General features: G+C 40.1%; 1 protein-coding gene across 6 annotated transcripts in view; it reads left to right on the top strand.

The window, feature by feature from the left end:
• Window positions 1-27,262, top strand: part of tctn1 (tectonic family member 1) — a 32,690-nt gene that overhangs the window by 3,506 nt on the left and 1,922 nt on the right. For 4 of the 6 annotated variants that reach the window (XM_068054968.1, XM_068054967.1, XM_068054969.1 and 1 more), the window contains exons 3-14: window positions 1,699-1,819; window positions 6,281-6,387; window positions 7,597-7,754; window positions 9,556-9,643; window positions 10,307-10,419; window positions 10,926-10,952; window positions 12,507-12,635; window positions 12,809-12,934; window positions 14,943-15,030; window positions 16,045-16,183; window positions 20,279-20,435; window positions 23,502-23,627. In XM_068054968.1, coding sequence (XP_067911069.1) covers window positions 1,699-1,819; window positions 6,281-6,387; window positions 7,597-7,754; window positions 9,556-9,643; window positions 10,307-10,419; window positions 10,926-10,952; window positions 12,507-12,635; window positions 12,809-12,934; window positions 14,943-15,030; window positions 16,045-16,183; window positions 20,279-20,435; window positions 23,502-23,627 — 1,379 coding nt within the window. Of the gene's footprint in view, window positions 1-1,698; window positions 1,820-6,280; window positions 6,388-7,596; window positions 7,755-9,555; window positions 9,644-10,306; window positions 10,420-10,925; window positions 10,953-12,506; window positions 12,636-12,808; window positions 12,935-14,942; window positions 15,031-16,044; window positions 16,184-20,278; window positions 20,436-20,997; window positions 21,237-23,501; window positions 23,628-27,262 lie in introns of those variants that run through there. The other 2 variants (XM_068054970.1, XM_068054971.1) reach the window with 2 other exon arrangements.

Genomic DNA, 27,262 nt, shown 5'->3' with positions numbered 1-27,262 from the left:
CTCGAGGATCGTCGCATCCTTCCAAACGTGTGGTGGCCAGAAATGTATGCAGTACTCTAGTTGAGGCCTAACAGCTTTGTAAATGTTTAGCATACCTTCCCTGCTTTTGTACTCTATGCCTCTATTTATGAAGCCCAAGATCTATATGCTTTGCTAACCACACTCTCAATATGTTCTGACACCTTCAAAGATCGATGCACATGCATCCCCAGACCCCTCTGTTCCTGCACACTCTTTAGAACTGTGCCATTAAGTCTATTTGTCTCACTCTATCCTTTCTGCCAAAATGCATGACCTCACACTTGTCTGTATTAAATTCCCCCTGCCAGTTGTCTGCGCATTCTGCTAGCCTATCTATGTCCTGTTGCACATAGTTCGTATCATCCCCATTGTTTGCCATTCATTCAAGTTTGATATCATTGGCACATTTTGAAATTCTACTCTGTATTCCAAGATCCAAGTCATTTATTGTAGCAAACAAAGCAGTGGTCCTAGCACTGACCCTTGGGGAACACCACTGCCTACCATCCTCCAGTCCAAAACTTTTTCATTCAAATCTAGTGAATCATCATTTTTAGCACAAAGAATATCTTTAAAATAATTTGTATCAAATAATTGTCCTTGGCATTTTGCCACACTTACCAATTCCATCATCTCATCCATCCCCTCCCCCCATGCCTTCCCTCTCTCCCATGCCATCCCCATCCCATGCCATTCTTCCCATGTCATCCCTCTCATGCCATCCCCATCCCCTCTTGCCATCGTCATCTCTCCCATCAATACCATCCCATCCTTCATAACAATCTCGCTAACCAGGGTTACTTTGTTGTTGGGCTCCCCTTACCTTCCATTGTTTTTGTTCTCCACCAACCACCACCACCCCCCCCACCCTTGCCGCCACCCTTTGACACCTGCACGTGCGTCACATGCTCCAGTCCTCTGAGTGCCTCACATGTCTCTGCATGTGCCAGGCACCGCTCACCAAATAACCCCACCATCAGATGCGTCCCTTAAACTGGCCAATCAAAACAGTCCGGACATAAAAATACTGAATATTATTGTTATAGACCCTATTGTGTCAGCTGTGACTTATTTTTTAATATTTTCATGGGAAGTGGGCATCATTGGCAAGGCTAGCATTTATTGCCCACCCGTAATTGCCCTTGATAACTGAAAGGCCATTTCAGAGGGCAGTTAAGAGTCAACCCAGGTAAGGACAGCAGATTTCCTTCCCTAAAGGACATTAGTGAACCAGATGGGTTTTTACAACAATTGATGATAGTTCCATGGCATCATTACTGAGACTAGCTTTCAGTTCCAGATATTTTAAAATTAATTAATTGAACATAAATTCCACCAGCACCAGCTGCCGTGTTGGGATTTGAACCTATGGCCGCACCACCTCAGGCCTCTGGATCACTAGTTCAGTGACATTATCGCTACGCCACCATCTCTCCAGGGTAGCACTTTTGGCTCTCATGAGAAGATCATAGGTTCAAGGCCCACTCCAGGGACTTAAGCATTTATTTCGGTTGACACTTTAGTGCATTACTGAGGGAGTGCTGCATTATAAGAGGTGCCATTTTTTGTATAGGCCAATATTTATTCATCAGCCAACGTGACCAGAGCTGACTAATTGGTCATTTATCTCATTGCTGTTAATTTTATGTTCACTTTTATACATTTTTGCTCTTTCAGTTCGCACTTTGTGTGTCTGCAACTTATTGGTGGAACAGTGTGATATAAATTGCTGCTGTGATCCAGACTGTAGAAAATCTGATATTTCTACTTTTACAACATGTGATGTTCAGCTTGTCACGTAAGTTAAACTGAGAAATGGATTTATCCATTGCCTAAACTTGATAGATACTACAGCATTCTACTGAGATCCAGTAAATGCAGATATTCTTCCCCACTCAAATTATAACTATAATCCTTTTTGTGGTTCACTGATTTCAACGATGTACGATTTCCAACATGTTATTTTTGCAGTCACCTGCTGTGAGCTGACCAAGGCCGCTAACCACAGTGCCTATGTGTCTTTGCTCCAGTATTCAGTCTCATTATATTCCTCTCAGTATTATGTTCCTCAGAACCTCTTCTTTTTCGTAATACTCTCAGTCTTCATTTTTCTTCCTGTCCCTCAGTATTTTGTTACATGTCAGCTCCATTCCCGCTTTTATAATGTTTTTCATGGAGCTTCCAGTATCTTTACTTCACAACAGTATATGTCATCCAAAAAGAAATTGAAACCTTTTCTCACATTTTACATACATTATACAATTTATCAAAATATGAATTCTTTAAAGCTGGCTTGCATAACTCATTTTGCAGTGGTGGTGTTTGTGCATCAGGTACCTCAATTTATTTTCAGGAACCTGCAAAGCCTGTGTCTCCTCGGGCTTGTTTGGTTAATTTTATTTGTGATCGTGAAAATGTATGTGATTGGGGAATGAATCATTTTCTAACTTCTCACAGACAGTATCAGCGTCAAATGCTTTCCTAGTTAGGTATAGTATGAGTTAGGTGCAAGGTACAGCTCCTTTTAATGGACCACAAATGCATCAGTGTAAAATCTCCACGTGCCTTTCATCCCTGTACTCTCCTCTAGCCCTACAATCCACAAACTTTGCATTCTTCTGGCTTCATCTTCCTGTGCGTCTGTCCCCTCCCTTCGCCCCACTGTTGACAGCCATGTCTTCAGTCACCTAGGCCCCATGCTCTGGAATTTTGTCTCTAAACTCTTTTTCTTCTCTACCTCCATCTTCTTTAAGAATCTACATGAAACTGATTTAATTGATAAAGCTTTTGATCACCCTTCCTGATATCTCCTTCTTTGGCATCACATCAGTCTTTTTCTGAGGTCCTTGAATGTGTTGTCAACTGTCAAATCCATACCCATTGTTACCGCTACTCCCTGTTTAAATCTCTCCAATCAGGTTTCTGCCCTTGCCACATCAGTGTAATGACCCTAATCAAACTCATAAATAACATGCTCTGTGAAACTAACCGTAGTGCACAATTCCCCATAACTCCCACCCCCACCTCCCCCACAACCACCACCACCTTAAACCAACACCCACCCCCCCCCCCTCATCATTTTCAATCTCTGTGAAGCCTTAGATAGGGTCAACCATACCGTTCTCCTTCAACGCCTCTCTCTTGCATTGTCCAGCTCAGTTGGACTGCGTCACTTGGCTCCACTCTTAACCTATACATCCATAGCCAGAGCATCTCTAGCAATGGCTGCTCTTCCTATTCCTGCACCTTTTATCTCTGGTGCCTGGACCCCCAAGGTCTATCCTTGGCCCCCTCTGCTTCCTTATCTACCTGCTGCCTTTAGTGACATCATCCAAACATATGGAGTTGGGATCCACATGTACACTAACAACATCCAACTCTACCTTTCTTCCACCTTCCTTGATCCTCCATTGCCTCTGTGCTGTCAGATAGCTTGTTTGACATCCAGTACTGGATGAGCAGAAATTCCCTCCAACTAAATATTGGGAAGACCGAAGGCATTGTCTTCGGACCCCACTACAAACTCCGTTCCTTAGCCACCAACTCCATCCCCCTTCCTGGCAACTGTCTGCGGCAAAACCAGACTATTCACAATCTTGGTGTCATATTTGACACTGAGATGAGGTACTGACTACATGTCCACACCAACACTAAGACCACCTATTTCCATCTCCGTATTATTACCCGATTCCACCCTTACCTCAGTACATCTGCTGCTGAAACCCTCTTCCATGCCTTTGTTACCTCTAGATTTGACTATTACAATGCATTCTTGGCCAACCTCCCATGTTCTACCCTCTGTAAACTTGAGGTCATCCAAAACTCTGCTTCTGTGTCCTAGCTCACACCAAGCCCTGTTCACCCATCACCTCTGCGCTCACTGACCTACGTTGGCTCCGGTTAAGCAATGCCACAATTTTAAAATTCTCCTTATTTTCAAAACAATCCATGACCTCACCCCTCCCTATTTCTGTAATCTCCTCCAGCCCTAAAACCCTCAGAGATATCTGCGCTCCTCTTGAACATTCCCATTTTTAATCACTCCATCATTGGCAGCTGTGCCTTGAGCTGCCATGCTGTAAGCTCTGGAATTCCCCCTCTAAACCTCTCTACCTCACTTTCCTCCTTTAAGACGCTCCTTGAAACCTATCTCTCTGCCCTAATATCTGCTTATGTAATTGTGTCAAATTTTTGTCAGGCAAGCCCCCCCATCTACCTAGACTGAGGCACACTTATTTTGCCACATAAACATTAAACTTAAAATTGCAAGCCCCTGACTGGAAAGATATTTGCATGGTAACAGACAGTGTTGAAACAAGGGACAAAGGGCCATGCCCTGACTCATTCAACCAATAATGGACTTTTGATTACCAGACATTGAAGGTGGGGGGAGCTAGCATTCCAGGTTGACTGCTAAGGTAGCAGAATCCACAAACACAGAAGAAGTGGTCAGACCAGTTTTTGTCACATGACTAGCTGGCTGTTGAGATTTGAACTTCCAACAAGGGATTTGAACTCAAAAAGCCATGTGCTCCTGGAACGGAAGCAGAACCCTCTCCCATCTGCCTGCTCATCTCTCAGGGAACTGAATCTTGTGAAGACACGTGAACCTCAGAGAGAAAAGTATCCTACGGTGAACAAGGTTTAAGAATACTGGGCCTCAACGAAAAGCAAGATCTACCTACAAAAGGACTAAAGTGAGCTCGAAGCACAGTGAACAAGAAACTCTTCTGATATTGCCTCAAACCCCTCTCTATTATATTTTCCTCTTCTCTTTACTGTCCCTATTTGCATGGGTGTATCACATGTGCATGCTGGTGTGGATGCGTTGTAGGCGTGAACCATATTAGAGTTTAAGTTTTAATAAAATTCCCTCTTTAAACCTCAGAAAGCCTGTGTGAATTGTTTTCTTTGTCTTATAATTGGAAAGCTGCGAACAAGGATTCACAAAAAGGGGAGCTCAAAACACAGTCTGTTTAAAAATAAAACCTTGTTACAATAAGACCAAGTAAAGACAGCAAAAGACCCCTAGACACATTTCTCATCTGGTCATAACATTTTGTTAGATGCTCCCATGAACTGCCTTGGTATCTTTTACTACATTCAAGGCGTTATATAAATACAAATTGTTGTCACTGTTTGCAACTTCTGTGCCATATTTGATCCCACTTCTAACTTAACGCCTTTCTCCACCAATGCCTTGTCCCGTCTGCAGCCAAAATGCTTATCTATGCCTTTGTCACCTATAGACTTGACTATTCCAACGGTCTCTGGCCAGCCTCCCATTCTCCATTATCTAATACTCATCCAAAACACTGCGTCTCGCAGTGAACCAGTGAACCTAGCCTGAACCAAATGCTACTCATCCATCACCCTTGTATTTGCTGACCTACTGACTCCTGGCCCCCCAACATTTCAAGTTTAAAATTCTCATTCTTGTGTTCAAATCCCTTCATAGCCTCGCCCTCCCTATCTCTGTAACCTTCTCCAAGGATCCTGCATACCTCTGAATCTGGCTTCTTGTGCACCTCAAAATCCCCTCATAATTGGTGGCTGTCTTCAGCTATCTGTGCCCTGCACTCTGTATTTGTTTTTACCTTAACCCTTTACCTCTCCAGCTTTCTCTCTTCCTTTTAGACCTTCCATAAAGCCCACCTCTTTGATTTAAAAATTTAGTCACCCTTCCTGATATTTCCTTCTTTGGCACAGTGTCCATTTTACCTGATTCTGTGACTGTAGTGCCTTGGAATCTTTTTTCTACGTTAAAGGCACTATTTAAATGCAAGTTGTTGTTGCCAGACCTCTGGTATTGCACAGATTTCTGTCAACTTGACCAGGGCTACTATGTAAAACACAGAAAATGGTCGTCATAGCAGCAACCACATTTTTTTTTAATGATCATTGAAGCTCTAATGTAAGTGGGTTGGATATTTATCTGGGAAGTTTAGATTATCTGGCAGCCTGCCTGAGATCTGGAAAAACACTACCAGGGAGAATGGTTGAGTATGCATGTTGTAATGCCCTGCATATCAAACTCTAGTCTTTTGGTAGTCTGGTACTCTGGTACTGTATTGATCAAGCTGTTGTGCTTTCTAATATTACGATTTTGAAGTTTTATCACTACCTAATAATTTGTATTATCAAACCACATCTATATAATTTGTATTTATGTTCTTATTCTCCATTTGTTCCTTATGAACTAAAACATAAATTTATAATTCTGTCTGTTTGATGTATCAAAATTCCTTGAACTCTACAGGGGTGACCGTAAACTTTGCAATCAAGAGGCAGCAATGTACTTCTTGAAAATGAACAAATTTGTATCCTTGATCAACCCTAGCATCTTTTGTATTGAGACAAACAACTGTAAGTGCACTATAGGGCTGAATATGATCTATTTTCTTAAATGCTCTGTTTTATATGCATTGCAATACTGCATTTAAATTCAAAATGAAACTATAGTAGTTATTAGTTGCACATGTAACTAAATGATCTTTATATTTCATGTGTGGCAATTAAACAGAACCAATCGCGCACATGACATAGGAGCATGTACAACCAATGCTTCTATGACAAGAAAAGATCCACGATGGGAACTAAAAGTTAGAACCGTATTTTTAATCAGTTTGTGCTTTGTTTATGAAATATATTGTCATCAATATAGTTTCTGAGAATGGGACACTTGATTGAATTCTCATTTATAGACATTCTTAACTGTAGCTTTTTTGTCTATCTAATTGAATTTCTAACAATTGGCAAAATCATTTCTACACCAACTTGTATCATGCCTCCAACTTCTGATTCGCCTCTCCTGAAGTTTCTGATTTCTGCTAGAGTACAGTTCCATCGATGCTAGTATACCTGTACCTTAGCCGCATGACTATTCTTCTCGCGTGAGCAATGGTCATTGCCATGTCGTCACCCAACAATCATGCATGCACACTTTCTGGCATGGGACTTCTAAAGCAATTGGGAGTGAAAACCCTGACTGATTTTGTTGTTCTGTCAGAATTCTAAGAAACAAAAAGTCAGGCATCTTTTAGTGTTGTCCTGGCTGAGATGTGCTAACCCTGCACAGGCCCCGGATAGAAACTGGTACCTTCCTGATCTCTCTGATTCAGTATTGCACCAGACATTGCACTTATACATCTAGGCATGGAAGGGGTTACATTTGGACGACTTTATAATCTAGGTTATACATTACTGTGTACACTTCCTGTCATTTGATAAAATGTGGTGAATGAAGCCCCTTATATCAAGCTATCTGTCTGTGAGATAAGACTGAACCAGTCTGAGAGTCTGATGTATTTGTCAATGTAATGACAAACTAAATAATTGATACCACAAAATATTTTTTGTTATCCCAGGCTCAAACACAATCATAGATGCATTGCACTTGAGCAGTGGTTAATTTATGTAAATGAAGTATACATGTTCAGTGTATTCAATGGACTATTGCAGAAGATTTCTTTCCAAATGGCAACACATTTTGATAGGTAGCTGGTTTGTTTCCAAACATTTATTCTACTCTAACAGTTTTTTCTTCTGTTCTCGTGATTATGTTTAAATCCTCAGACAGGGCAGGATTATCCTTTTTTGCCCCAGAAGTGCCAACCACTGGTAATTTTGACAATTTAGTGGAACAGTTCCGTGGTTTTTCTTTTAGTCCTGCCGAAGCGCCTCCGAATCCACCGCCTACCAGTAGATCCAGTTCAACGCCAAGTGGCTATCAGGTAGCAATTTTGTCAGCATGGTCGACTCCAGTTTCAGTTGTAGGTTGGCTACTTGATTCAGACATTTCATGTTTTGTTTTAAATTGGCTGCTTGAAATTGCACACGTTCTGTTGTTTTTGGTGCTAGAAACAGAATTCTTGACCCTGAATTGCTCGTTCAGATCATTTTGATTTTTATTACAATTTACAATGATATGTTCTGACACCACAGCTATTTAAATTCAGAAAGAACCTAGAAGCTGGAACAAAATCCTGGAAGCCCCTACCCAAAATCTCTGTGGAAGTACCTTCACCTCTTGGACTGCAGCAGTTCAGGAAGGTAGCTCACCACCATTTCCCCAGGGCAGTTAGGGATAATCAGTAAATTCAGGCCTTGCCAGTGACACCCGCACGCTGTGAATGAATTTTTTGTTTTAAAAAGCTGGAAATGGGCACAAATGTAAATTATTTGTTACATAAATCATGATCCCAAATTATTTAATAAATTGACAACTCAAAATCAGTTTGCTAATTTTTGTGCTACAGAGAACTTTAGTACTCAACTATCAATTTTTTTTTAAAAAAGGTATTTAAAAGTATGTATTTTCCATTAAAACTGATCAGAAATCACAAATGTGCAGTTGTTTCCAAGGTGAAATTTGGGAGTTAAGCATTGACTACAATAGTATACTAAGCAATAAAAACAGATAATATGAAAACATTTTACAGTTGACAAGTTTTTTTTTATCTCAGAGTTTTCTTCCCTCTCTTCTGAAGACTTTGACATGACTAGGCAATTTTTTTTCACATGCAGCAGGCCCAAGTGGCCCTTACATATAAAATGATACCGTATGAAGATGGCTATTTAGCTATCATACAAGTGTCTGCTCTTTGATAGAACTATTCAATTAGTCCCATTCCTTTGTTCTTTGCTGATAGCTCTCTACATTCTTTCCCTGTAAGATGTAATGCAGCAACTTGCCAAAGTTTCTTCAGTAGCATCTCTCATACCCACAACCTCCACCACATAGAAGGATGAGCAGCAGGTGCATGGGAATACCATCACCTGCAAGTCACGCATCCTGACATGGACATATATCACCGTTCCTTCATTGTCATTGGGACAAAATAGATTTTTGGACTCTAAGGGAGCCAAGGGGATCAGGTGGGAATGTGGAGTTGAGGTTGAAGGTCAGCTGTGATCCTATTGAATGGTGGAGCAGGCTTGATGGACCGTATGGCTACACCTGCTGCTATTATGTTAAAATCTTGGAACTCTCTACCTAACTGCATTGTGGAAGCATCTTCACCACATGGACTTCAGTGGTTCAAGAAGGTCCACCATCACCTCCTTGGGGTCAACTAGGATTGAGCAATAAATGACAGTCTTGCCACAAAGCCCATATCCCAAGAATGAATTTGTTCTGAATAGGAAGGGAATTTGTGGAAAGTAATTGAAGAAGTAGGTTTTAAGGAGGCTTTTGAAGATGGGGAGAGATGTAACAAGATAAAGGGTATTAGGGAGGGGATTCCTAAGTTTGGGGCAAGGTGACTGAAGACTCTGCCAGTAATAGTAGAGTAGAGGGTGAGGAGCATTGCTAGGGGCTGAGGGATGTTGCGAAGATGGGAAGGGACTAAGTCATGGAGGGATTTGACAATCGTCTTTCGGCATTGTCAATGACAAAGCTGATTTCTCAATCTAAATGAGCAAATAACAATAAATATGTTAGGTAAAATGTATGTGAAATGTAGAAGTATCTCAAAAAGTAAAGGTAAAAACAAATTGCTAATACTGATCTACTCTACTTTTTTTTCAACTTAGTATGGTGTTCCTATTAAAGTTGTTGATGGTTTTCTGAGACTTCCTGCTCCTCTGACAACATCTGCATGCACTGACAACAACCCTGCAGGTAAGAGATATTTAATTTTACTAGAGCAGAGCAACAGAATGTGTTTGTGGAATACAATTCCATATTTGAAGCTGCATTCAATTATTATAAAACTAAGGTGATTACTCTCTTATTTTTTGCATTATTGGGAATTTGTGGTCAGCAGTGAACAAATGGCATCTTCCATTTATTACACTTATGCTTGCCCACAGATTTTCTATGAGGTTTTGTACTGAACCTGCTGTGATTAGAAAATCATTTCAGTGCAGTGTCCTCTTTTGACACTGGAGCGGACAGGCCCTAACTTTTTTTCTGTTGAGTTTCGTGTGTATCTATCACGTAAGTACAGCAACTTCTTGCGTTCAATGTATTTCAATGCCAAGTCTCTTGGCGAGGTACCAGTATACCGCAGCTTCTAGAGGAGCAGAGCTTCTCTGACATCAACCTTCTGATTTCTGTGTTTAACTGCACATGTGCGGTCGCTGGAAGTTGTTGTCCGATTTACACTTCAATTATGATGAGCGTTGCTAGCCTTACTGTTATTTTTACCACAAAATCTGGGTCATTGCACTTTACAATGTTACTGCTGATCCATACTGAGAGCGGTGAAGGACCTCAAACCTATGGTTTTGGTTATATGGAGTTATATTTTAGTGACCTTTGTTTTTTTTCTTTATATTGCAGGCTTTTTAGTAGATCAGGCAACACATTGCAGTAGAAGGTTTGACATAGCTACAGACTGCAGTGAATTTCCAGCATTAAGCATACAAAACTACCTCAATTTTAGTATTTTTCCAGTAAGTTTGCCACATTTTGATTATTTATGAATGCTATACCTCGATTAGGAATATTTGATAGTTCTGAAGAAAATGCACAAAATAATCATAGTTACCTAATTCCTCATTAATATCAATGCTAATATTTTAACAATTCAAATTGAAGCAGGTCATCAGATTTCTGTATTTGTTGACTTTTAAGTACACATTGTATATGAAACATTGATCATCGTCAACTGATTGAGTGGGAATGCTATGGCTAATTTATTCATATTTTAATAAAAATATTTCCTGCAATGGTAGCACTATTTTGCTTTGGGTAGCTGACTCTGTCTTTCTTTGATTAAGGAAGGTATTGTCTGGGAATGTGCCCAAATTTGTAGGGTGTTTTGATGTCAAAGTTTTGAACCTACTGGTACAGATATGTATATGTTGTGGTTAATAAAGTAGCATTTTCAGTCCAAGCTTTTCAAAACTTGCCCTTTAAAACACTAGAAAGTAATATATGCAAATATATTTTTTTACAGAGCCCTAATGCAAACTTGAACAGTAGTGTAAGTATTTAGTTTTTAAACCTTATATGTATTATGGGAACGCAGATAAATTGGTCTGCATTCAAACATTATATAGGATTCTTGCTAATGAGAAAGTAGGTTAATTGTGTTCCATTCTTTTAGAAAGCTCATATGTATTGTTTTGGTAGGACTATTGACCCTACGTAACTTGCTTTATGGGCTACAGGAATACAGCAATTCCTGATTTGGGCTTTTTACATATATAGATTAGGAGCAGGAAACAAGATCCACCTCAAGTCTTGGCCTAGTTTCAGATATACACTAGTAATAAAACTTTGACAGAAGGAAAGTGAGGACATTGATGTGGAACTGGTTGAGAAAAATTGAAGGTTATTTTTTAGACCTATTTGATATTTTACTGACCTATGTTTCATATCATTGGTTTTTTGGAATTATTGGTGCCTTAATGTGTGCCTTCTAATTTTTCTGTAATATTTTGTTCTGTAAAAAACAGTTATGGTCCCTTTTAAAATGCAACTGACCAACTCATGACTCTATAAGTAATACTTGAAATCCATCTGATTAAATGGAAAAAAAGTAAAAGAAAAATAAATAAATATCAGACTGAATGGAATGTTAAGCCATCTGACTGAGAAGTTTTGAGGGGTGGGGGGAAACAATAGATGACATCTCAGATTTCCTTTAACCTGTTTAATTCATGGAATTTGTTGGCTCATGATGGGCATAAATTACAGTGGCAGTATAAAAGTGCCATAACAATATAAATTGGGACCTCATGGCATGGGCATTCAGCTGTTCGACACAAAGCCCAAATGATCTATACCTGTTCCTATGTTTATTGGGATAATCAGTGGTCAGTTAGCAAGAAATGCAATGACTGGTATCTATTGTATAAGAAACAATCTTGAATCAGTATAGAAATTATAACAATTGTTTCATAGAATGCTGTACTTAAGCAGCTATGCTGGTGGGGCAGGGGTGTGGGGTCAGTGAATCATTTCAAAAGTTTTTTTTGTATCTTCATTTCAAGCAATACTTCTGTCTCACTGCTGCAACTTAGAGGTTGCAGCAGTGGAACCTAAATTGGTGCTGTTATTGGAATTTATAATAATTTTGTTGGAGTTTCGACTTAGTGATCTACACAGCAGGAGTGCAAGACACTACAGGTCACTGAAAGGAAGTAGTAGCATACTCTGCATTCAGCATCACCATGTTTTTAAACAATCAGCCTTTAGCAAAAGTTTAAACAGGCTTATGACTTTGTGCAAAAGGCTACACAACAGGAAAAGGCAGATTTTAATTAAAATCCCACAAACATAGTATATAAATGACTTCAATCTTAAGATAGTTCAAATTCTAAAAGGAATTTCAGTTATTTTAAAATTACGTGTTAAAGAGCGAATTGAATTATAACTTTTACATTTTTAGAGACTACAGCATTTTATTTTTAAATCTAAATGTTGATAAGTCTACATAGTTACAAGTATATTTTGTCTATAAAAGTATTTTAATTTGTGCTCTGTATTAAGGGTAAATGGATGCACCTACCATTTAGCTTTGCCTTTCTTCTAGATCCCGTTCCTACTTAAGTCTATAAATTTGAGATCTCTAGGTGGAACACTAACACGTCTAAATGACTCTGCAGCTGATGATTGGACACCTGATTTTGTTGTTGATGTGTGCAGAAATGTAGTACTAGAGGTAAGTTGGTAGTTACTGGTTGCCCCACCTTGCTAAAGCATCATCATACATTTTTAGTCTTATCACTGCTTCCAGGTTGTGCAGAATGTAACAAGTTCAATGTTTATGAATGTTGAATTTCACAATAGAAAGCCCATATGATTTCTGTAATGCCATGGTCTTTATTTTGGTAGGTGAATTATAACATTGTATATAATGATGAAGGGAAAATTGTAAATGCCTCTGCTGCTTTCACTCTTGGAGCCATCAACAGTAGCATGGTACCAATACAACAACACTTCCAGATTAGTTTCATTCAGGTACAGTAATTGCAAAATTATTTTTTGTGTGGAAAATCTGTAAGTTAGTGCAATGATCACCATCTAACTCTAATTTTTGAGTAAATGTTCAGTTATTATTAAAACCTAGGAAACTATTGCACTAGCAATATTATTCTCAAAATATATAAAATGTCTAATGTTCAATTTGACCTATATAATTTCTTAATTTTTCTCTTCCCTCTTTTTAACATTCCTAAGGGTAGGCTTATTATTTAATTCAGGAGTGGGGGGGGGAAGAGAATGATTAGGAAGGGGTATTTTAAGAACTTTGCTGCAGCTTTGTGAGAACTTCTACGAGTTTCCTTTTCAGATTAAAACTTCAATTAATCCCCATTACTATGCAGTATTTTGAGTTAGTTTATACCATAAAAGGTATGAACAGTTAGGATGAGAACCAACAGAAAGTTATTCCACCAGGGCTATGCCTCTTCATAGATCAGTGTAAAAAAGATCACCCTAGATCCATGTTTGAAGCGCAAGCATGTGGAGCTATTCTTGGATCTTTACTAAATATTTAGCTTAGACTTTACAAAAGACACAATTTCTCTGCAACGGGTACTGTTGTTATGCAGGAAAATATAGCAAATTGAGAAAACAAAATTCAACAAACAGTAAGGAAATGGATGACAAATTTATTTTCGTTTCATTATTGAGAGTGGAATGTTGGCTAGGACAGTGGGGAAACTCTCTATTTGAAGTACTGCTGGGTGGTTCCTAATGTCAACTGAATGAATTGATGGGCTTTGATTTAATGTCTCACCCAAAGGACAGCAACTCCAACAATGACTCGCTTCCTGTAAGTATACGCAAGTCCCAGTATGGAGCTCTAACCCATAATGATGTGCTCCTAAGGTGCAACAGTTAACAAATAAGCTGGAAATGACCTTTTCTCAAGGCTCCCATAAATATAATTGAGTCAATAGCTAAGAGCTGCATAATATCCCTCTGGGAGAAACTGCCAGAGGGCTGATGCTTTCTTCTTTGAACGTATTCCTCTCCCTACATAGACATTCTTGTACACGTTCCATAGTATTGATCCTTTTAATAGACCAACACCAATTTATTGTACAAAAGTAAAATATTATGGATGCTGAAAATCTGAAATAAAAACAGAAAATGTTGGAAATATTCAGCATGTCTGGCAGCATTTGTGGAGAGAGAAACCGAGTTAACCTTCCAGGTCTGTGACCTTTCATCAGAACTGAGAAAAGTTCAAAATGTAATAGGTTTTGAGAAACTGAAAGGGGGGAGGATGGGAAAAAGAACAAAAGGGAAGGTCTGTGATAGGGTGGAGGGCAAAACAGATTAAATGACAAAAAGTTTCATGGTACAAAGCCAAAGGGAGGGGTAATGGGACAAGTAAAGAAACAAAAGATGTGTCTGGATGAGGTATGAATGGCAGAATAGCAGCAGTCTGAACGCAAAGTAAAGGGATTAAGAAAGAAACATGAGAAAAAAACAAACAAAAAAGCACGAAACAAAATGGGGGCAGAGGTTATGATCTAAAATTGTTGAATTCAGTGTTGAATTTTTTAGTCCCTTTCCTTTGCATTTGGATGGCTGCTATCCTGCCATTCACCCCTCATCTAGACACAACTATTTACTAGTCCCATTGCCATGCTTTTTGGCTATGTACCATGAAACTTTTTGTCATTTAATCAGTCCTGCCCTCCACCCGATCACAGACCTTCCCTTTTGTTCTTCCCAATTCTCCCATTCAGTTGCTGAAAACCTATTATATTTTGAACTTTTCTCAGTTCTGTGAAAGGACACAGATCGGAAGCATTAACTCTGTTTCTCTCTCCACAGATGCTGCCAGACTTGCTGAGTGTTTCCAGCATTTTCTGTTTTCATTCCAATTTATTGTAATGTTTTTATTGTGATTTTCACTTATTGCCAAACTTAATGATGATTCATCTTTTTTAAGGATCCTCATTTTTTGGTCTACTCACGTACTACGAATAAATGTCCTTTTTTTAATTTCCAGGAAAATATCACAGCAATTCCTCTCAGTGGAAATCCAGGCTATGTTGTTGGACTCCCTCTAGTGGCTGGATTTGGACCATATGCCTCATATCCTTCACACATTGCCTTTCAGATCACATGATAAATATGAGTGATGGAGGTCTTTCAGCCCAACTTAACAATTCATCCAGAAAGAACCTGCATTGTATTCCCGCTCTCACCCACCCCCAACCACCCATCAAGACTTCTAATTGTTTCTTGAATAATTCCAGGGTTTTCTTTACCTTACCTGGAAGTCTGTTCCATGTATTGATCATTCTTGTGTAAAGAACAACATTCTAACTTTGCCTTTTACTCATTTGAACTTGTGTCTGCAAGCCATCATCTTAAGTTTGAGTAAATTTTCTGAATCTACCTTTTCCATACTGTTTACCTTTATCAAGTTATCTCTGCACTTCCCATTACTCAGTTTCCCCCATGATGCAATCTATGGCATATTTAACTACACCGAACCACAATGCAATGTATTTCACAATGTAAAGCTGTGAAAACTTTCCATCACCTTCATTCACTTGGCATATACAAAAATCTGCTGCCTGTCAACATGGTTGCTAACCAGCATGACATCTAAATTTGTTCCTCAAACAGGAAGTCTCTATTCAATATTGCATTTGATATAAGAAACTGAAATTGGAATGCATTTCTAATTGGTTCTGATGACGTCATAAATCAGTTTGACTTTATTTTTCAGGTTTATGACAATTTTAGGTCTCTATCTTACTTTCCTCCCCCTTTTTTTCAATTTGTTTTTCATTGTCATTTTTTGTCCATTGAGTTGTTTCAATTTTGTATTTAACGTGGCCTGTACTTCTGTAACATGTACTACTAAAAGGGATGATTTAAGGTTTGGGGGGAGGATGAGAAAGGAAAAGACTCTTGTTACCATGTCCAGAGTCCTAGAGTAAATTTAAAACAATCTTGAAACTGGAGAAAAGTGGGAATTTCTAAAAGAGACTTACTCAAAAGCTATAAATTAGTTCAACATTCATTTTATTACTGGTTGTGGAAATCTAATCTTTCCTTACCTTATCTGGAAACTTGCCCTTAACTGATTCTTTCCACATTTAGTATAATTCAGAGCAAAAACAGACTTGGGCAGCTGACTGTAATTAAGAGTTCAACCAACCAGGATTGTTTACAGATGGAAGGGCTTCGGACACCAGTACTTTTTGGATATAATTTAAAGTCTGGTTGTATATTGCGGTATGTACTATAAGCTCATTTTACTGTATTCATTAACATACCCTTGAGATGTACAGTGCTGGCAATAGTTCAGTGAAATGCCACACTAGTTATATAAGCCAGTATGATGGTAAAAAAAATAAACTGATAAGATATCAGATAAAATAAAGGAGAATCCTAAAATATTCTATAAGTATATTAAGAGTAAAAGGGTAGCTAGGGAGAGAGTAGGTCCCCTTAAGGATCAGTGTGGCAATCTATGTGTGGAGCCACGGGAAATGAGCGAGGTCTTAAATGACCATTTCTCGTCCGTATTTACCATGGTGAAGGTCATGGAAGCTAGTGAGTTCAAGGGAGGGAACAGCGATATCCTGGAGCATATCAACATTACAAAGGAGGAGTTGTTGGAGGTTTTGAAGCGCATTAGTTGGATAAATCCCCAGGGCCAGACCAGGTGTATCCTAGAATGCTATGGAAAGCAAGGGAGGAGATTGCTGGGGCCCTGGCAGAGATTTTTGTATCATCGTTAACCACGGGTGAGGTACCAGAAGACTGCAGGACAGCTAATGTTGTGCCTTTATTTAAGAAGGGCAGCAGGGAACTACTGGCCGGTGAGCCTTACATCAGTGGTGGGAAAGTTATTGGAAGGGATTCTGAGAGACAGCATTTATATGCATTTGGAAAGGCATGGTCTGATTAGGGATAGTCAGCATGGCTTTGAGTGTGGGAAATCATGTCCCATGAATTTGATTGAGTTTTTCGAGGAGGTGACCAAGAGGATTGACAAGGGCAGGGCGATGGACATTGTCTGCATGGACTTTAGCAAGGCCTTTGACAAGGTCCTGCATGATAGGCTGGTCCAGAAGGTTCAAACACATGGAATCCAGGGTGAGCTATCAAATTGGATACAAAATTGGCTTGCTGATAGGAGGCAGAGGGTGGTAGTGGAGGGTTGTTTTTCAGATTGGAGGCCAGTGACCAGTGGTGTGCCGCAGGAATCGGTGCTGGGCCCTCTGTTGTTTGTCATATATATTAATGATTTGGATGTGAATGTAGGGGGCATGATTAGTAAATTTGCAGATGACACCAAATTTGGTGGTATAGTGGACAGTGAAGAAGGTTGTCTAAGGTTACAACAGGATATAGATTAACTGGGAAAGTTGGCAAGGGATTGGCGAATGGAATTTAACGCCGACAAGTGTGAAGTGATGCATTTTGGGAAGTTAAACCAGGGCAGGACATATACAGTGAACGGCAGGGCCCTGGAGTGTTCTTGAGCAGGGAGACCTTGGGGTGCAAGTACATAGTTCCTTGAAAGTGACAATACAGGTAGACAGGGTGGTGAAGAAGGCGTATGGTATGCTTGCCTTCATCGGCCGAGGCAGTGAGTACAAGAGTTGGGACGTCATGTTACAGTTGTACATTACGTTGGTTAGGCCGCACTTGGAGTACTGTGTGCAGTTCTGGTCGCCGCACTACAGGAAAGATGTGATTAAGCTAGAGAGGGTGCAGAAAAGATTCACAAGGATGTTGCCTGGTTTGGAGGGCTTGAGTTATAAAATGAGATTGGATAGGCTGGATCTGTTTTCCCTGGAGCGAAGGAGGCTGAGAGGGGACATGATAAAAGTATATAAAATTATGAGGGGCATAGATAGGGTAGATAGCCAGAGTCTGTTTCCCATGGTAGGGGTGACTAAAACTGAGGGCATAGATTTAAGGTGAGAGGAAGTAGGTTTAAAGGGGATCAAAGGGGTAAATTTTTCACACAAAAAATAGTGGGTATTCTGGAATGAGCTATCTGAGGAGGTGGTGGAGGCAGGAACAGTAACAACATTTAAGAGGCATCTGGACAGGTACTTGAATGAGCAAGGCATAGAGGGATATGGAATTAATGCAGGCAGGTGGGATTAGTATAGATAGGCATTATGGTCGGCATGGATGTGGTGGGCCGAAGGGCCTGTTTCTATGCTGTACGACTCTATGACTCTAAATGTATATTACTTACATTGAATAAACTAGTGCACCTGGACCCTTTAGACTGCAAACTATAGTAAGACCAGACTATTTAGCAAACAGTGAGACTGTGGGTAGATTTTCTTCCACCATTGGGTCGGATAGTGGAAGAAAGAGCACAATCTAGTGGTAAGGCCTCCCACTGAGTCCTGTACAAGCTAAATTGCCTTTCTTCAGCAACACTAGGGACACTGCTAGTCACCTCTTCCCCACCTACCACAGATAAATGCCAGCAGGGAAGGAGAGAAGAAGGCAAGGCCAGCTTCCTGCACTGTTTCCTTCTATCCTATACCAATTATTAGCACTGTCCAGATCTGCCTAGTGGTAGTAGGCCTGGGATAGTGATGTTAATGGTGCCAATTTTCAAACAAAGGAAGAGGGTCTAGAAGCAGCCTATCTCCCTCCTATCTGGTCCCCAACTTAACTCTGTAGGTTCCAGATTTTGGCATGATTTACAAAACTGCAGCTCCTACTTGTTACTCTCCAGAAAGCCCAATGGTGAAGGATAAAACAGGAGCCAATCTTTACTCATTTTTATAATCATTTATTCACAGAGATACACATTACAATAATTCACCTCCTATATTCAAACCCAAGTTCCAGTCTGTTCCTATTTATAGGAGCCCACGTGAATCCCTAATTAATGTCCACCACCTCTATCCAATTAGACACCATTAATATACAGCTAGCATACTGTCTTTGGGGCTCTTCTACCCCTTTAAGCTCCCTTGCTACCTCTTGCTGCTGCAGCTTTGCCCAATGTTTCCCCCTTGGTACTGGGGACTTTTCTTGGCAGTGGGAATCCTGCTGTGAGCCTAACGTGCATGGATAATGTCCTCCAACCCAGGAAAATGAGTCTAGACTACAGCAATGCACATGGGGCTCAGAGGTCCCACAAAGAGAAAAATCCAGCTCTGTGGGTTCAAGCAGCAATTTAATTGCATATTGCCATTCTCTACATACCGTGTAATGATTTGTGCTCAAGTGTTCCCAGACCTATGTTAATGCCATTGTAACTGGCTGCAATAGGCTTCATAAGCACTGCTTTTGGTGTCTTGCCCTCCGTTTTTATTTTATATATCTGTACATTTTGGGTAGCTACCTGATGCCTTATCTGAATGTAGAAGTTTAACATATATATGGAAGAACTCTTGTGATGGCTCAGCTTGTTAACTATATATTTATTAGATATTTAATTGTATTCAGATGGTGGGCATTAACTGGGGATTCACCTGTGCTTATACATATAGGAGCAGGCTGAAATCATGGTTGTTGGATTGAAGGTGCACAATTTGTAATGTGTGTATCTGTAAATAAAATCTTTTCATTGTATGAAGATTAGGCTGCAGTTCTATCCTTCACTGCCTGGCTGTCTGAATTCTAAAACATGCTATTTAATGCAACCAGTTGCATCTGGATGTGAATCTCGCCTCTGATTTTCCTTCCACCAGCCTGGCACCTCTGCAGCTTCAATCTGCTGTTTCTCTGCTTGCTACAGCTTAAGTCAGGAACTAACCAGAGTTGTACGGGCATAATATACTTGTTTAGGTCACCGAACACCTGAATTTGGTGGACCTGTGTATGGAAGTAGGGCAGGAAATTTGGTTGCTGCTTTAGATCACCTGCTGCTGTTGAAGAAGAGTCAGTTGGTTTCCAATCTTGAAGATCACTGTGGAAGCAGTAAGCAAGAGGCGATACCATTTTAGGCCTCCCTTAAAGTTTTGCCTTCCCTCTCAGACCATGTCTGCTGCTGAGCACTCCGCTGACAAAACCACAGAAAAATGAGGCAATGGACCAGGAATGCCCCATCTCGCCTCATTTAAATGGAAATGTTTGGTATGTGCCTATTATAAATGCAGGTGTTGTCCTGACCATTGGCAAAAGCCTGGAAAGCCTTGTGCTACATAAAGTTGGGATTTGTTGTCGAGGGGCTCTAATCCCCTTTTGTTGATCTTTGCAACTGGAGTATATGTATTCCCTGGATGCTGACCTCAGGAAAATCAGCTCCACTATCTCACTGGCTGAAAGGATGCATTTATAGCCTGTTTGGACAAAACACATTCATTTACAAACTACCATGGTTTTTCTTATTTATCCTTAAAGAATAATCAACAACTCAACATGCCATCAGTTGTCACAAATCATCAGAAATGTGTTAATTGGACAAAACTTTCCTCAAGTTGTGGCATCATTTGGAAATACTCCAGTGCAGAATGTGAAAGACTGGGTGACCATCAAGCAAGTTACCTCTAGAACTCAGGTAATAACCTAAATAAAATATAAAAAGAGGAAAAAAAGAGGTCACAATTTTCGTAACCCTTACTATGAGGATATGCAGTTCTTGCAGTATTAATCATAGCAACTAAATAAATGGATACCAACATTACAGTTCAAAAAGCAGAGACTTCATCAATCATTTAGTTACAAGTACAAGTGAATGTGTTTGTTGCTTTCTTTAAAAGGCATTTTTATAGTCAATGTTTTCAAAGGCTTTACAAACACTAGAAAATAACTGGGAAGAAATTTTTATATTCTTTAACTTGCATGAAAGAAATTGAAGGATTCAATGCTGTTTTTCTTCCCCTGACAATTTGATCATGAAATGTATTTGTTGTCAAGAGGGAGCCTGCAATTACAGTGGAACCAGCTTAATGAACTTGGTTTGCACTAAGACAATTCATGCCCATAAAAATGCTTTTAAAATTACTGCCTACTTAAAGTCAAAATCTAGCACTAAACTTTGTTTCAGGGGAAACGTCATTTCTTTTCTCATTTTTGTTTTGAACAATTCTTTTACTAATTATACTTTTTATTTACATCAGATTTTTGCAACAGACTCATCTATTTCCTACAGCAATGTGCTGGAGCATACCCTGTTAGGTTTTTTCCTATATGCTACAGCTCAAAATCTTTGCGCTGTAATTTGCATTAACACAGCTAGGACAATGGGGCATCTGGGACCTCAGTGAACAGTGGTATTAACAATGTATCTCCTTAACCAATGAAATTTAACGATCGTGAAAGAAACAGAGGAACAATGGAGAAGGAGAGTGAATTAGAGTCAAATCAGGTACGGAAAGAGAAGTGGAGAGGGAAAGATTGGTTTGGGGGATAGAGAAAGAGATGGGAATTTTTTTTTTAAATAATTAAAAATGTAAGATTTGATGGTTTTAAAATTTCTAAGGACAATTGAATGAGATTCTATAATTTAAATGGTTCCATTTCTAGTCCAGGGAGATTAATTGGTATTGCATTAATAATTATCACATTTAGTCATTTGGTAGTACAGAACTTGAGAATTGCAGAAAATAGAGACATGTTGTCGAAGCTTTCCCGCTTGCACTCATCGGGACAATACGCAAGAATAACCAATGTAAGGGAAAACAACAACTTATACTGCATGAGAAGAGAGTGCTGATTGGTTGGCAAGTGAACTCTGGTAGAGGCGTTGCCTTGGAGAATGCACCAGTTTATGGTGACTGACAGCTAACTGCCAAGCTTTGTTTGAAATTTGAACTAGGCAGCTTGACTCTGATTGGTGAAGGCATTGCCCTGAGGAATGAACCAGTGAATGACTGTCACTAACTTTGTTCAGCTGAAGCAGGTGCAATGTGTGTACATGTTCTTTCTGTCTGCAAAGAACAGGGCCCTGTATGTTAATATATGTACCTTCCAGTACGCACAAATGCTCCACACTGCAAGCCCTACTGACAATCTTAAATTGGTTGTCAGCATAATTCTTAGCACACTGCGGTTCATTTAGCAAATGTTGTCCAATCGCGGAACCACACGCTATAAGATTGGCCTTATTGGCAACTTTATAAATAGGCCCTCAAGCTCACCATGCAAGCTTGATGCTGAAATCGAGCGAATCAAAGACATCCTGCATAACAATGGCTACCCTGATCAGATCATTTCTCGCTGTATATCCTGCAAACTTACGGATGGGCTTAAGGCTGTCATTTTCAGCCCTTAAAAGTGCCCAGTCTACCTCAAATTACCCTGGAAGGGTAATGTATCCCAAAAATTTGAGCAACAGGTAAAGCTAGCTGTTTCATGCTGATACTATGCAGTAGCAACACGTGTGGTGTTTGCCACTAACAGGATGCTGCCATCAAGCCAAAAAGACGTCCTGCCTATCACACAAATGAGTAATATGATATATGAATTTCAATGCCAGTGTGATGCGAGGTATTTAGGCCGTACATCCCAAAGACTGGTGAAGACCATTATTGCACAGTTTTTGAAGGAGCAGGGCATCTCGGCCAGAAACTTCCTGATGTACGTATTTAAGCACGCATGTGCAATCATTGGAAGTTGCTGTCTGATTTACACATTCATTTTTACTGCAAAATCAGGCCCATTGGTCTCAGGCCTGGATAGAGTTATAACAATCAGTGTGTAGTGATGCGTCTACTGCTGATTGAATCGCTTCTCAACCTCTCCTGTCAGTGTGCTACTCAGACTGTTAGTGCTTTTATTTTGTTCCATTCAATTGAGTTAGGCTGATAGAGGATAAGAGATGCCCATTTTATAATACCAGTCAGGTGCAAATCCTGCAAAGGTGGGGCATGCCTTTCCATCCTGCTATGAGACAGCCCATGTTTTTATTACCTTAAGTATGTGGACTCGCAGTACTCAACAAGATATTGTTCTTCCCATCACTTATTTGAAATCTTGCAGATTAATTAAGTCCTCCTTGTATAGTTTCCATTCAAGGAATTATGGAGTGTCTTTGTATATGTGTTGGCAATTAATACTAGTAATATATATTCTTGTTTATAAATCTCTCGATGGTGTCGGCCCTCTCCATCTCTGTAATCTGCTGTGGCCTGAGCAACCTCTGAGATATCTGTACTCCTCTAATTCTGACCTTGTGCATCCCTGATTTTAATCTCTCCACCATTGGTGGCCGTGCCTTCAGTTGCCTCGACTCTAACCTCTGGAATACCCTCCCTACACTTCTCTGCCTCTCTATCTCGCTTCCTTCCTTCTAAGACACTCCTTAAAACCTACCTCTTTGATCCAGCTTTTGGTCTTCAGACCTCAAGTCTTATTGTGGCTTCATTTTGTAATGCTCCTGTGAAGTGCCTTGGTATGTTTTATTACATTAAAGGCACTATATAAACAGAAGTTGTCGTCGTCGCAAAGACAAGTAGCAATCTTTTATAAAGCCAGAGATCTGATATAACTTTACAGGAGGTGCTTGCGTAGGTAGCTGTAAGCCTATAAAAATATTCTAACTTTAGTTTTGTTCAAGTGGAAGTTTGCATGATTTCATGATATTCTAATCAATAAAATAACTAAAAGTACCATTTGCTTGCAGAGTTGTGGTTGTGACGTTCCTCAGTCGTTGCACCTTGAGGTGAAGTGGACTAAGTATGGATCCTTAATAAACCCACAGGCTAAAATAGTAGCAGTCACACGAACAATCAGAGAAACCTGCATTGTGGTACGTGAAGGATTTTCTTGAAGCAAAAAACTATTGGCTTAAAAGACACAGTGCAGTACCAACTGAAAAAACTGCATTAAAAACTAGAGTTTCAGATAGTTACTAGAGTGAGAAGGCTTATTAATGCATTCAGCATTCTCATAATAAACCATTCATGATTTTCAAGTTTACAGTAGGCTAGGCTTCCCATCTAGATTGTTTCTGTGTTTTGAATCTTTATCTATCTTTCTTGGACCTTGTATCATAGTTCCAACTTCCTGTACCCTTTGAGAGCACTTATTCTTGCCTTGAGACCTAATGAGCTTTTGGTAATGTTCCCTGGAAATGATCACCAAATTTTGTCTAGTAATTATATTCCTTTTGCTACTAGGATTGATCCTATGCCTCCATAGGATTTTGCTTCAGTTTAAGTGACTACTTATATGTCAAACAACATAAGCAGCATGCGATAGACAGAGCTAAGCGATCCCATAACCAAAGGGTCAGATCTAAGCTCTGCAGTCCTGCCACATCCAATTGTGAATGGTGATGGACAATTAAACAACTAACTGGAGGAGGTGGCTCCACAAATATCCCCATCTTCAATGATGGGGGAGCCCAGTACATCAGTGCAAAAAATAAGGCTGAAACATTTGCAACAATCTTCAGCCAGAAGTGCCAAATTGATGATCTATCTCAGCCTCCTCCTGAAGTCCCCAGCATCACAGATGCTCGTCTTCAGCCATTTCGATTCACTCTGCATTATATCAAGAAACGACTGAAAGCACTGGATCTTGCAAAGGCTATGGGCCCTGACAACATTCCGGCAATAGTACTGAAGACCTGTGCTCCAGAACTTGCTGTGCCCCTAGCCAAGCTGTTCCAGTACAGTTACAACACTGGCATCTACCTGTCATCTACCTGGAAAATTGCCCAGGTATGTCCTATACACAAAAAGCAGGACAAGTCCAATCTGGCCAGTTACCACCCCATCAGTCTACTCGCAACCATCAGTAAAGTGATGGAAGGTGTCGGCAACAGTGCTGTCAAGTGGCACTTGCTTAGCAATAACCTGCTCAGTGATGCTCAGTTTGGGTTCTGCCAGGGACACTCAGCTCCAGATCTCAGGTCAGAGGCTAGGAATCCTGCAGCAAGTAACTCACCTCCTGACTCCCCAAAGCCTGTCTACCGTCCTCAAGGCACAAGTCAGTGGAATACTCTCCCCTTGCGTGGATAGGTGCAGCACCAACAACACTCAAGAAGCTCAACACCATCCAGCACAAAGCAGCTTGCTTGATTGGCACCCCATCCACCACCTTAAATATTTACTCCCTCCACCACTAACGCACAGTGGCAGTAGCGTGTACCATCTACAAGATGCACTGCAGCAACGCTCTCAGGCTCCTTTAGAGAGCACCGTCCAAACCCGTGACCTCTACCACCTAGAAGGACAAGGGCAGTAGATGCATGAGAACACCACCACCTGCAAGTTCCCGTCCAAGTCATGCACCATCCTGACTTGGAATTATATCGCCGTTCCTTCACAGTCGCTCGGTCAAAATCCTGGAACTCCCTTCCTAACAGCACTGTAGATGTATCTACCCCACATGGACTGCAGTGGTTCAAGGCGGCAGCTCACCCCCACCTTCTCAAGGGCAATTAGGGATGGGCAATAAATGCTGGCCCAGCCAGTGATGCACACATTCCAGGAATGAGTAAAAACAAAAGTGGCAGCGGTTCATAGCAGAGCTTGTTTACACTCAAAATATTAAACAAACTTAAACAATGAACACGTGAATAAAGTAATAAGACTTATATATATTTCCAGTAGTAAATCTTAACCTCTCACATGACAACTCAAGAGCTACACTAACCCTTTTGTTTTTCTTGAATTTTTAAAACAGTGTGGGAGCCTATATTAATCTCAACAGTTTCTTGGAAATTTTGCACTGATATTAGCTGTGTGATTTATAGTGAAGAAAGCTGTAGACTGCAGGAAGCCATCAATGAACTGGTGAAGTGGGCAGAAAAGTGGCAAATGAAACTCAGTCCAGAGAAATATGAGGTAATGCAGTTGCAGAGGGCAAGCAAGGCAAGAGAATACACAATATTTGGTAGGCTACTGAGGAGTGTAGAGGAATAGGGGAATTTGGAGTGCATGTCCACAGATCCCTGAAGGTAGCAGGACAGGCAGATAAGGTAAGTAAGATGGGATTTGGAATACTTTCCTTATTAGCCAAGACCAGGCATAGGCTAGAAGAGCAAGGAGGTTATGCTAGAACTGTATAAAACACTAGTTAGGCCATAGCTAGAGTACTGGGTACAGTTCTGGTCACCGCCTTACAGGAATGATGTGATCACACTAGAGATGGTACAGAGGAGATTTACAAGAATGTTGCCAGAAATAAAGAATTTTAGCTATGAGGAAAGATATGGGGTGCTTTTTAATTTGGAACAGAGGAGGCTGAGGGGAGATTTAATTGAGATGTATAAAATTGAGGGGCTTAGAGGGGATAGGAAGGACCTATTTTCCTTAGCTGAGAGGTCAATAGCTAGGGAGCATAGATTTAAGGTAATTGGCAGAAGGATTAGAGGGAAGTTGGAGAATTGTTTTCACCCAGAGGGTGATGGGAGTCTGGAACTCGTGGCCTGAAAGGGTGGCAGAGATAGAACCCCTCATCAGATTTAATAAATAATTGGATATCACTTGACATGCCGTAACCTACAGAGCTACTGACCAAGAGCTAGAAAGTGGGATTAGGCTGGGTCGCTCTTTTTTGGCCAGCACAGACACAATGGGTCAAATGGCCTCATCTGCGCTGTAAGTTTTCTATGTTTCTATGATATTTCTGTTTAAAAAGTTTCTAACTGATGTTTTCTCTTTCTCAGATTTTCAAATAGTTCTCAAATTCAAACAGAAATGAGTTTTTTTTAAAATATAGCCTAGAAAATTTACTGGGGCTTCCTGATTTTGAATATCTGTCCTCATAAAATGAAAAAGAAACTCAAGTCATGATGTACAAACTGGCCCAGTCACTCAACATTGTTTAACTTTGCATTATCCATCTTACAAGCCTGTAACTGGAAATTTGCAGTGGTTGCATTGGGTTATACTTGGTACAGGAATCTGAACTACAGTCATTTTCTTTCTAAACTGTTTATGTACTCTGGATTTAAAGGAATAGCCAGCAAGCCAAAAGGAGACAAAAATGCTTTTTCATGGCACACTGGACACTTTTTTAATGAAAGTAGGAGCACAGAGTTCTCATGATAGCAACTACACAAAGCATCACATAAAAACAAAAGCAATATTTTGGGAAGAGAAGGAATGAATAAATTGGCAAACCTCCTTTGGACAGTGCAAGGTTGATTTGGAAAAATAAAGTTTGCAATTTTTAAATATTTTGGAATGAAGATGGCTAAATAGATCACTTGGGCAGATAGGTACTTTTCATCTTTTTGAGAAGGTGACTTAACAGCATAGTTTTGTGATGTCAATCCAACTTAAAAGATTGGCATGATGGGATATCAGCTTGTCTTTTGACCTATGAGATAGAGCATAGCTATCCGACCTGAACCCAACGGGACCCGACAACATGTCGGGTTCCAGTCGGGTCGGGTCACTCTTCCGGGTCCGGCATTCGGGCTCGGGTCAG

Source organism: Heterodontus francisci, chromosome 23, assembly GCF_036365525.1.
Source record: "Heterodontus francisci isolate sHetFra1 chromosome 23, sHetFra1.hap1, whole genome shotgun sequence".
Lineage (NCBI taxonomy): Eukaryota > Metazoa > Chordata > Chondrichthyes > Heterodontiformes > Heterodontidae > Heterodontus > Heterodontus francisci.
This window is presented reverse-complemented; position numbering and strand designations above follow the sequence as displayed.